This window comes from Lathamus discolor, chromosome 1 (genome assembly GCF_037157495.1).
Source record: "Lathamus discolor isolate bLatDis1 chromosome 1, bLatDis1.hap1, whole genome shotgun sequence".
Lineage (NCBI taxonomy): Eukaryota > Metazoa > Chordata > Aves > Psittaciformes > Psittacidae > Lathamus > Lathamus discolor.
In genome coordinates, this window is record NC_088884.1 from 102,717,790 (window position 1) to 102,730,241 (window position 12,452).

Below are 12,452 nucleotides of genomic sequence, written 5' to 3' on the forward strand. Positions count from 1 at the left end.
AGTACAGTTAAAGCTGTGAATTTTAACTACTTAGATGCAAAGATAAGCAGAGTTCAGAAAAAAAATATTCCAAAATACATCTTTTAAAGTCTACTTCTTCTCTACAGCTCAGCGCAGTAGCCAAAAAGCAGAGTTATTGTGTCACTATCTGTGAAACAGAAACCCAGTGGATTAGAAAAGCAAAAAGCACAGAGGTTGTATGCATATTGGGTTATTTTAAAAAATAAATGGTACACAAAACCTGCTTGATTTTGAAGATTGCATCATAAGGATTATTTTGGTTGCCACCAGTACGGAAGATTCACTTCCTGTTAAATCTTTTGCACACTATATACTGAAGTAGGGGTCAAAAAAGCTTGGTTCAATCAATAATTAAAGATAAAAATTAAAGATTCTTCACTATTCTAGATAGGCCAGAAGTCATTGTGCCAATCGTTACACTTGCTAAATAGTCCAGTTGTTGTAAAATAAGTTCTGGTGCCCAAGCCTGTGGCCACCAATGACTCACAGCCATTATAGCTGCTGCATTTGCTTACAGCAGGTGTGTTTTTTAAGCAATCAATCTCAATTTCCTCAATATCAGCTATAAAGTTGCTGACAAAGGACAAAGATATTCTTAGTCAATTCAAGAATAAAAAACATATGCATATTTACAGCACACGCACAGAAATTGGCTCCTCTGAGGGGGAGTAAAGGAATGAGATGGCCTCTAATTTCTAATTAGCTAGAAAGATACTCATCTCTCAAAAACTGTACATAAACATCTTTATGATACATAGTTTACATAAACAGTTTGCCTATGTACAGCATGTGAAAGTATATATTTGTAGTAAAACTAACACAGTTAATAGACAATACAAATTCCAGAGAATCAGCTCTTAGGAATAACCTAAGAGCCTGATCAGCAGGCAGCCATTTTCACCTCTCCCTCTTTCCAATCACAAATACTACAACAGCTGCTGAGTATTACAAGTTCCTAACTACTGTGAGCAGTATTCAGTTCTTGTAAATTAAGTTTAGCCAAACTACATAACACAGAGCAAGTGTCCAGCCAACAGATATATGCAGAAGTCAACCTACAAAGAGAACAACATTATTTGTAACTTACTATGTCTCTGAACACTACTGCTCGAAGTCGATTAATATCCATATCCTGCAGAAGTCTGTCATGGTCCCGTACTGGAGAAATGCCCCCAGTCACAATGTCCACTGGACTCTATTAAAGAAAACAAAAGCAATCATTTCAGATTCTGGTTTTAAAAGCACTCTACCAAGAATCATTAAGTGCATACAGCTGCTCACAGTACATCATACTGTCACAACTACAGCACAAAGATCAGATATGCATTTCATCTTTAAATAAAAAGAAAAATCTGGCAAATTCTTGAGACATTTATTTCACTGTGGAAGGTTAAGTATGTGAGTGTTAAATTCACATCTTGGAACATCTACTTCAGGATTTCCAGTGTTCACACCCTTCAGCTATACAAAAGTATCAGTGGAACAGGTATAAATTTAAAATCTTGTGCCTCTGTAGAGAACAGTAATTACTGACTTCTGAGCTCCTGAATGGGGTCTTATACTTGCCTTTGCTGAAGAATTTGCTGTTCCTACAAAGCCCTGCACTGTTTTTTGGTTCTTCACAATGTCTCCAATAGGCTTCACCTGTGCATGTTGCTGACACTCCAAGCAATTTCTTACTGCTACTGCACATACTTGAAGGGAAAAGAAATGTTAAGAATTACTCTGGGAAATAGTATTGTCTATACCTCTTATAGAGAAGTATAACACATTTCTGTTTATCACTTTAAAAAGTTCGAGCACATCAATAAAATGATATTTTGCTTCCATAAATTTTAAATAGTCACAAAAGATTGCTCAAAATTCTTTAATAATTTATATCTAATAATTAATACTAAACTATTAGAACATGTATGCTGTATATCTAATGGATACTTCAAAGTGAGTAAGTTAGTATCCCCCACTGAAATTTTACCATGCATACAACCATGGGGAGGTGGGGAGGGTGAAGACAGCTCAATTTCACAGACTATCAAGAAAGACAAGTGATACAGTGGTGAAACAAATAATAATGTTTGTTTCACAATACTTTATTACTCTTGGACTAAATGTTGTGAAGTTACACAATTTATTTTTTTTTAGCTTCACAACTGTACCTGCTTCATCTTCTAATATTATTTATTTTCAAAGGAAAAAAGAACTACCCCACCTCTATACCTGTTTGCATCCCATAAATCTTGTTCTACCTGCACAAAGTTTTAATTGCCTAGAAAGGGAGAGGAAGGCTAGTTACTGTTGAGGCTCTGAGCTGCTCTGGCTCTCATGCAAATTAAAAATTTTTCATTACAAAAAGTCTTACAGCATGCAACTAGCATGAATACTCTCCTCCTGTATTAACTAACTGAACCCAGTTATGGTGGTGTATGTTCTCGTTTGTGGAACAGTCATTACTTTTTTGGGTAATAACCACTTCCTTTCAATCCAATTTGATCAAAAGTGTCATAATACTGGATGCACTACTGCCCAATTTGAACCCTACTCTCTAGAAATTTACATCTCTAGTTTTTACCATACCTTCATCTAATGGCCTCAAGATTTAAATTCCTTTTCTACATATTATAAAGGTTCATGATTCTGTATATGGTACAAGATTTCTTTTTCTTGAAGCTGCTATATTCTCAGCCTTGACTATTTGGGGAACTTCGGCAGAAAAAATATCTTCATGGATAATACAAAAACATGCATCCACACAGTCAGGCTACCAAATTTAATAATTTCTTTTATTTAACCTTTTTAAAGAGGAAAAGAACCCCATGTATATTCACTGCAGAAAAATAAAACAATATTTAAAGATCCCAATGCTTCTTTGACTAAACTTAATCCCGATTTAACAAAAAGAGGGGGCAAAGCTAACAATTGCTAACTATTTTGCAAAAGCAAGTTCCTATACTCATTAAGTAATTTTATTTGCTTACCCAGACGAAGACATTGGCGCAGAACTCCTCCAGATGACATATTTTTCTCAGACTCAATGTCAGTGAAACCAAGAGAGCTTGCAAAAATCAGCACATCCACCAGGTTGATTAATCTCTGGAGAAATGTTAAAGATGCTTCTACTGAAAGTCCCTGTGTTGGCTCAATATTCTCCAATTCATGCTAGGCAGAGAAAAATTGAAAGTGACATTTGCTTCTTCAAAAGGTGATATTTCTACAACTTAAATGGAGAAAAATGTATGCTGGAAGTCCATTTTCAGTCACATGCAAAAGCAGTAATTAGTTGTATTCTAGGAACAATCATTAGTATTGGGATTTAATCCCATTCCAGACCGCTGTGGGATAATGAAGCCAGGCGACTTTATGTCTTCAGGCAAAGAGGGCAGGCACCCTATTTATCTTAGGGAAAGCATGGAGGAAAAGGGACGAAAGAGATGCTGTGGAAATACCCCACACTGTTTCATAAAAGACACATATAATAGTTAATACACTGCACAAAGAAAGGCATCCTCCCACAAGAGACAGATTTTAAAATAAAAAGAAATTTCTTACAGTAGCAGATGTGGCAGCAGAAAGCAGTGGCAATATACCACCACAAGCCATGATCATGTTGTCCATCAATTGAGAGATGAGGTGAATTGTGTTGTGCACAAATATGACATTGTCACTGCTATTCACAAAGTCCATCACAGTTTTTGTAGAATGGCTGTACAAAATAAACATTCAGAATTCAGCTTCATTTTCATGGTATTTTAGCATCTTTATGCTTTCATAAAACTAAAACCAGTTTAGCAGTGAGGCAGCAAATAACACATGACTGCAAGGGTCAGCTGATACATATTAATCAAAAACTAAAACCACCTTTCTGTTCTTAAACCTCTCCAGATTATAGCTTGCTAAAAACACCAAGATGTGTGTTAATCACCTTTTGGATAAAGATATATTTAGGCTGGTCTATGATTACTTGCAAAAGTCACTGTATCAGGCAACACAGTGGTTTCCTGGAAGTGTGAATTAGAGTTGAACTTAAATCTTTGGAAAAATAAAGTGAATACTAAGGGACTCTCAGAGAAATTAAAAATAAACAAAACACAAAATCTTGAATTCTCTTAAACATGGAAATAATTTTTAAAACAGAAAATAAATTAAAAATACATTTTAGCTATATCTGATGATGTCCTGAGAGGTTAATTTAATCACATCCTAGATATTAAAATCAGACAAAAATTCATCTCAATTTAATTTTCTTAATCACTTAAGTACTCTATTTCTTCATTCCTACATTTCTTTTTATCAGATCAGTACAGCTATGTGGTTCAATTTAATATTCACTACTACAAGATAATAATAGACACCACTCAAAGTTATTCAATCTTAGCATTGCAAGGCAGAATTAACACTGTTTTCAAAGTTTCTTGTTGAATCACCAACTATAAAAGCAGCAACATAGTATGTGCAAATGAGTAAGTAATAAATACTATTTGGAATACATTTTTTTTTTAGTCCATATTTAGATAATAAAAGATTAAGGTCTTTACATACATCAGAAACATTAAAATCTTGCTCCAATAAAAATCAACAGTGAGACTGCCATTGATTTAAATGTAGTCAGGATTTCAGTCAAAATATGTCTGTAAAGAGTCTTCAGAAAAAAAGGGAAAAAAAAAACCCTGAAAAAATTTGGGTACAGGTCACAAAATAAGTGTAGGTCTACTGAATGAACAGTAAAATACCAGATCTGCAAAATTCAAAGAGAAACTCTGAGACAGTTTCAACAAAATCTCAAGTTAATTATAATTGCAATTCCAGTCTGGATCATGTCATATAAAGCACAGAAATTTACCTTCTCCACATCTGTATATCTGTTTCTATAGAAAAGAGTAAGTCTGTAAGCAAGCGCTGATGCATCAGTGACCACTTAAATTCAGGAATACGGAACACAGTTGACCTGGAGTCTCTTCTCTGTCCATCTGACATAGCAGCTAGCTCTTGTCCTGAAGAATCTTGATGCCTTAAGGTCTGAATACACAGTTTGCCAACAAAAAGAGAAAAAAATTAAACCCCACCACACTCTGGCTATTAGTTTCCACAGCATACACCAAAAGGCATTTAATACGCTTGAGCTTTTAGATATTCATTAAGTTTAGACTGTGTATATGGTTACAAATAAATCTAAAACTATTACACAAATGCTATTTACTGGATATACCAAACCTACAAACTAGTCTACAGCTGCACTACCACACCTGTCAGTCTATGCATACACAAGCAACAACCCAACCTTACCACAGGGGGAGTATATGTTGCTGTAGACAGTGGGTTTCCTCCTTTAAGGAAGAATGGTGCAGAATGAAGAGCATCCATTAGCAGGTATCGCTGCAGAAGGGAAGTACTCAGACACATGACTCTTTAACCATGAAAAGCTGAGTTATAAACTAAAGACTAACATGGTGGAGCATTGCAGCATGCAACAGAAGCTCAGTTTTAAATTACAATTGCACAGAAAAGTTGGGCTGATATGATGGAGTGACAATACTTCAAATTTTATAGTACACAATATATCTACATACTGTGTACTTGCAGAGTAGCTAATGTAAAAAATATTTTCACAAGTTCCATCATAAGATGATGATATGAGGATATGAAAGACATGAGGATATGAAAGAAACTTGGTGTTATTTTTTTTTTCTGCAAAAGCAATATTTACTCCTCAAAAATTGCAAGAGTTGAGAATATAAGAGACCAGATTGAAAAGAGTAAAGGCTGAGTAAAGCAGCAGAAGAAATTCTAAAAATCCTCTCCAAATATATTTCAATTCTTCAAACTTAAGAACAGAAATGCCAACACAGATGAAGTGTCCATCTAGCCAAATACTCAGTCTCCATCAGCATCCATAAGAGGATGCACCAAGAACAAAATCTTAGAGACTTCTCAGTACACAAATTAGTAAGAATTACTTTAATAATTCTTACTATTAATCAAGGGTTCTTACTATTCTAATCAAGGGTTGAAAATATTCTTTAGATAACTCACAAAATCCACACACATTAAATCCCTGCAAATGTGGGGGGGTTTTGTTTCTTTTTTCATAAGAACTTCTTTTAATTTTTAAAGTAGACAGAAGGACAGGTAAATTTACCTCAGGTATGGATCTGGGGGGCTGAGGTGCTTCTAGACGTGTGTTAGCTTTCAGTTCCAGTCTTTCTGTATCTGATGCAACACTAGTAACATCCAGCTTCGCGATTCTTTTGTCAGAGGCTCCAGCAGGCTCTGGCACATGTACATTTGCATTTTCTTCAGCTGTTTTGGTTTCACTAAAAATACTCTTTTCTTCCCCCAGCTTCTTTTTCCCTTGTGATACTGGCTGAGTCATTACTTCTCGAACTGCAGAACTCACTGTGTCTGGTGAAGAAGCCAGTTCTTGTTTTGTCCCATCCACAACTTCTGTATCTTCAGATTTTACAAACACAGTTTCAGGTTCATTCTCTATTGCTATTTCCTGCTTTATCGCTTCACTTTCATTAGAGCTACATTCCTTGATCATTTCTGCAAACTCTTCTGAAGGTAAATGCATACTACTTTCCTCTTTCAAATCAACAAAGTCATCCTCGTCTTCCACCTCTACTGTTGATTTTTCCAGTCTTTCTGGACTTTCAGCAGTTTCTGCTTCCAAAGTAGTTTGCATTGATAAAGAAGCAGCAGTGGCAGCTACTGTTTCTTCCACAAACTCATCAGCTTTGTTCAGAGAATCTTCAATTGCTTCAGCTACTCCAGTACTAATTTCTGAAACACTGGGTTTTATTGCTTCTGGTTCTGGAGAAAATTCCACACAAGGCACTGCTTTTAAATCCTGTGTAGTCTCCCTGTCTTCCCTTTCTAACTCCTCCCTGTGATTAGACACCAAATGAGTTTGTTGGTCAGCAGTTGAAGAAGTATTTGTCTCTTTTTTTCCACTACTGCAACCCATGCCATCATCAATAATGCAGGAAGGAGAAGCATCTTCTTTTAACTCCAAACACTGTTGCTTTCCCTTGGTTTCAGCTTCTTTGCTAACTCCAGAGATTGTTCTAATTGGAGCTGAAGAATGTATTCCATTCCCTTCACTTGCTTTCCCTTGGTATTCTTTGTACATTTGAGAAAGACACTCTTTGTGCATTTCAAAAGTTACCTGAAAGAACAGAGTTGAAAGCATGTTAAAAATTATATATTCATGACCATGTAATCTAATAAAAAAAAAAAAAAAGTTGCTCAAATCGAAGTTGTACTACAGATTTATAGTGGATATTGTCCACATGATTAAAAAAAATATTTCACATTGGAAATCAACTGGGAGAAAGTTTTTCTTAAGTAGACCTGTTACTCCTGCTCAAAAGAAAGATATGGGGGGCAAGGGGGGCGTGTGAAAGTAAGACCAGAGTCAAAAAAATCCTAGACTGATCCTAAGGACAGGAAATTAAATTTGTACTAGAAGTACTCAAGAGTTTTAAAGACTATTTAAAAAAAAAAAAAAATCTTTAAATTTTAGTTGTAACTAAATTATCTTATGGTCCTTTCCAACCCTAATCATTCTATGGTTCTATGACTTACAGTTAATACTTAAATAATTTCCTAGGCCACTTGCAGTCATCTGTAATTAGAGTTATCTGTGTTACCTGCCTTCAGGTAACTGCATGCGATGTAGGTAAAAATGCAACAGCATAACAAGCAGAAAATTACTAAAATTTGAGATAGCTCACAATCTCAATTTTTTTGTGACAAGTAGCAAGGGCACTTACTATAGCTGAGCTTTCACATCATTTTAGCACCTTAACTATGCTCAAAAAAACATAAACAAACTTCTGAGAAGCTTACATTATAAAAATACAACCCCAAAAAGCCAAATCAGTGTAACAAAGCCAAAATACTTAAGGATCTCCAAATGATACCTAAAATTCCCCAGAGAACTCTTTCTCTGGTGGATGCTTTTCACCCAGTCTAAAAGGCACACGAGAACAACTACACAATCTGATTAAAGTGAGAAGACCTTCCGATGCATGAGCTGAAAAAAAAATTTATTGTTTTTAGGTACAATAAGAAAATCCAGCTAGAAAAATGCTTCATATACGTGCTGATAAAACTAATTTGCCCAAATAAGTATCCGCATGTTGAAAGACAATCTCACTAGACTAACTGACATTTTTATTACACTGTCATTCAATTTAGTTTATCTATACCTTTTTATTTAGGATTTAGATTTATCTTTTATAACAGAAGTGTTTATCTGTAAGCCTAGTTCTCAAAATTTTCCTACAATATAAAAAAAAAATAAAAAATAACACCCTCAGGTGCAGTTTAACTATTTTATCATAAACATTTTGCATAGACAAAGCACAGTACATTTTACTCAATATGAATGCAAATTTTCTTATTCTCTTACATACTAAACTCATTCATTTGGATCTCACCTAAAAATTCCATGTACATGGTATTCAAAGGGACAATTAGCCAGTAGAAATATTTTCTCTTAAGACAATACATGCAAGTAAAAAACTAACTTGGCAAGTTAAGAAGGTTCTAGAAAGTCTTCCTGTGCTAGTTTTAAATCAGTTATGTACAAACAAAAAAAAGCATGAATGATTACATATGAGTGAAAGGTCATCCATCTGTCACAGTGGATTTATAAAATATTTGATTATAGGGCATTACACAATGGGGGGGGAATGGGGTGTATTATTATTTTATAAATACTTCCTTCCTGAACTGTTCCACAGTCAGGACGTCAAAAGCAACCCAACCTGGATCATGCTAATAAGCTCCCCCACTTTTCATTTGTTTTAAAAAACATGACTAGGAAAGCTACTACTTTTGATCAAATCATTACATTTCTGAAGAAGAAAGCTTGACAACTTGAGCTTCTCTCCAGCTACACTTCTCACTTCTCTCTCCCACTGTTGATTCCTCTATAGCCAAGACTACTAGAATTTTTATTCCAACAAGTACTAAAGAGACATTCAACAAATATTTCAGCAAAACTTGCCATATATACTTCTCAGAAAGCAGACACTGATCCAAAATATGTATACCTATTGCTTATGCAATGCAAGTATATCTAGAACAAATCTATTATAACACAGCTACCTTCATTAATTTCTGTCTTCAGTATCAGACTTGCTACTGCAACATTCATTTTGAAAAATACACAGGAAAAGTAACTCCCCAAAAGTATTTGCAGGCTTTAGCTATACTACATCACCACACACTTACTTTTAACACTATTAAGCCACATCCAAGTATGACACTTGGATTCTACCCCTGTTATGCACTCCTTCCAAAGCTGTTCAATGTGTCTCACGTCTAGCCTCAAAATCTCTTTCACTAGTTCCCTTGAACGAAGGCAAAGCAAGATAAAGATGAAGATAGCACTTTTTTCTTGTGGAAAGGGCTAAACGAGGGAGACATGTATGTCAAATTCTATTGCTGCTCTGGACATCTCTCCCCAGTACAAATGGGGATAGGTACAATGACACTAAGATGATCACAACAGAGTAGCTAGAGGGACCTGTTACAAACCATATTTTTTTCCGTGCTCAAACTTGAGTGCAATGTAGAGTAGGACATGACTCACGGCCATGTTCAGTAACAGCAACAACTCAATCTTAATGGAACAAACCACAGAGATATTTAGCAGGGCTGGCAATTACTAAAACCACTTTGCAAAAAGAGCACATTCACAGTGTTGCAAGAGTTTCATCAAACAACACTTGATGCTTACACTGGTCCTTACAGAATACAACAAGATTTAACAACAGTATAAAGTTCTGAGTTCTGGCAGGCCTATCCACGTAAGTGCTTTGATAAATTACCAACCTGGTCAAAATAAATTGCAAGCATCAAGAAATGTTAACTTTAAGTGCATTCTAAAAGCTTATTACCAGTTCTGTTACAGCTGCTCTTCCCTAGCACTTCAAGGTATCACTGAGGTTAAGGTCAGAAAGTTACATCAAAAAAATCTAGCCCAGCCCTTGACTTTAACACACCTTCCTGAACACTGAGCCCAGTAACATGAACTGATGACAGCATCAAGAAAGTTGTCCAGCCTTGATATTGGAAATCAAGAGATGAAATCTCCCCTTAATAAAAAAAAAAATAAAAAAAAAAATTTTGATCAAAAGATCAAAAAAAGATTAAATTTAATCTCCCATCTTAAAAAAAAAAGTATCCTTCTTCATTTTGAAAATCTGGCTTCCATTTCTAATCACTAATTATATCTGCATTTCTCAGTCATTAAAAATACCTCAATGAGAAAGAAATACCACGTTTACACGCTACAGGAGAACATCACTCACAAACCCCCACCAAAATCCACTTTAAAAGGATGGCAATCTCTACTTCCACCATAAACATCAGAAAGATTTCATGTCACAATGTATTAAATGCTATCCTTTAAATAATATTTAAATTATAACAGCAATGCAGAAACATTATTTTTCAAATATCCATTTCGAGTCTGGGGTTTTCTCACTTATATGAAAAGTGAAGCAAACTTAAAAAATACTGCCCTGTCAAGTCCAAATTTTCAGCAAGTCTGTATGAACAGTTCTGCTCACTATATTAATTTGTAATTTGGTTTGACTGGAAACCAAGAAATAGCAGTACTAAAATGGAGGTACTGGACAATTTTTCCCCCACACTTCTGTTTCATTATATGGCATTCCTGAAGCAAAGAACATCAGAAAGCCAAACAATACACTCTATAAAGAAAACACCTAAGGTTAACAAGAGAAGTATCAACAAAATCACAAAATGAAGTAGAACTTGCGATTACTAAACCGAAGTAGTAAGAAATTGTATACAAAGGTATTAAAGATTAAACATTTGGATCTGCAAGCATGCAACAATCTACTAGACAACTGTTAGCTTGAAGAACCGTAAATGTGTTTGAGTCATTTTTTATTTTCCTTAAGGCATTTGCAACTGTAAAGCTGATAATACAAAATTAATTACAAGAAATTGTTCTAAATTAGTGAGCTAAAAGGCCAATCATTAATCTTCACCATCATTTGATGGTTAATCCATAGCTGTCTGCAATGCTTGGAATGCATCTCTACGCACTACTAGTTAAAGACACTTGTGAGCTAATAACTGCAACATTTGCCTCTGCCATTAATTTCAACTTAATTTGACATCCAACATTTACTAATTGCCAAGGAAAAAAATTAGCATACAGCAATGAAAAGGTTAAGATGATTGACATTTGCTTTAAAGAACACAGGGAAAATATTTTAACTATACATTAAGACTTTGTCCCTTTTTTCATTATCAGGTGGGCAATTTTGTAGAGATGAGACAAGAAAGGAACGTCTGCCAGACAGGTCAGACAATTATATAGTACTGCTGTTTCCTTATAGAGTCTGCTCAGTGCAAACTAGCTCCTGTGCTGCTGGCACTATCAATAAACTCTTCATAATTCCAGAAAGTGTTTCAACTTTTTAAATCTTAACAAGGATTTTATTGATCTGTTTTTCCACTTCTCCTCTAGCAACACTAACTGCTCAGAAGTGGAAACTAACCGCCAAACAAAAACAGGTCTGTTTAGATGGGAGGCACCAATAGCTGAAGATATCAAACCTAATTTTCAGTTCAGTGAAGTGAAAGATACAAAGGTACTGTGTGCACCATACACTGACTTACAGTCTATAACCCACTGACCTGAGGAATATCTCTGGGTTATTTCTGAGCTGTTCACAGATAAAAGCTAAGAAAAGCAAATTAATGTATATTACGCTGGACACTACATAAGTTTCAAGGAATCTAAGTTTCCACCAAAAAAACATTCAGTGATACACAAGGTAGGGAGGTAACCCATACACTAAGACATTTTCATGTAACTGCATCTTCATCTAAGTAGCAATACTTCTGCCTTTTTTCTCCTCAGCCTGACAAAAAGATATGCATGCACATGATTTCTAGACTAAGAAAGCAACTACTAGTCATTATATTTCCTAGAAGTCTGCTCATCTGAGAGAGAATTTTACATACGTTGGCAGCATTATTTTCAATTCAAGTGAAGGTACAGGTTACTGTTCCAGGACCCCATAAAATAATAAATTCAAACACAACATCAAACGTGTTTGCTCATTTTCACTACTGCAACTATTGCTTTTAATTTGTTTAAATTGCAAGACATGCGCACAGTATCCTGCCAGGGTATATATTTCCTCTCTATCTCAATCCCTGCCACCATTCCTACAGTTCAGTTGACTGTCAGATTCTGCCTTATCCACATTTGATACTTAGTTCTTAACTCAATTCAGTGTTCACCATTCTGTACCATCATAACACCCAGCTATAGGTCTTGTGCACTCCCCTCTTTGGCCATCCTTTTCCAATGTCTCCCTGTGTTGTCAGCAGCCCTGTAGCAAAGACTCCACATCCATCATTTCAACTCAGGGCTCAGA

At 35.4% G+C, this 12,452-nt stretch overlaps 1 protein-coding gene across 3 annotated transcripts in view; it reads right to left on the reverse strand.

The window, feature by feature from the left end:
* LRBA (LPS responsive beige-like anchor protein) overlaps window positions 1-12,452 on the reverse strand; it is a 401,889-nt gene that overhangs the window by 318,019 nt on the left and 71,418 nt on the right. For all 3 annotated transcript variants that reach the window (XM_065688455.1, XM_065688463.1, XM_065688444.1), the window contains exons 23-28: window positions 6,155-7,183; window positions 4,859-5,034; window positions 3,568-3,721; window positions 2,997-3,177; window positions 1,588-1,715; window positions 1,109-1,216 (exon numbers count right to left, since the gene is read on the reverse strand). In XM_065688455.1, coding sequence (XP_065544527.1) covers window positions 1,109-1,216; window positions 1,588-1,715; window positions 2,997-3,177; window positions 3,568-3,721; window positions 4,859-5,034; window positions 6,155-7,183 — 1,776 coding nt within the window. The remainder of the gene's footprint in view (window positions 1-1,108; window positions 1,217-1,587; window positions 1,716-2,996; window positions 3,178-3,567; window positions 3,722-4,858; window positions 5,035-6,154; window positions 7,184-12,452) is intronic.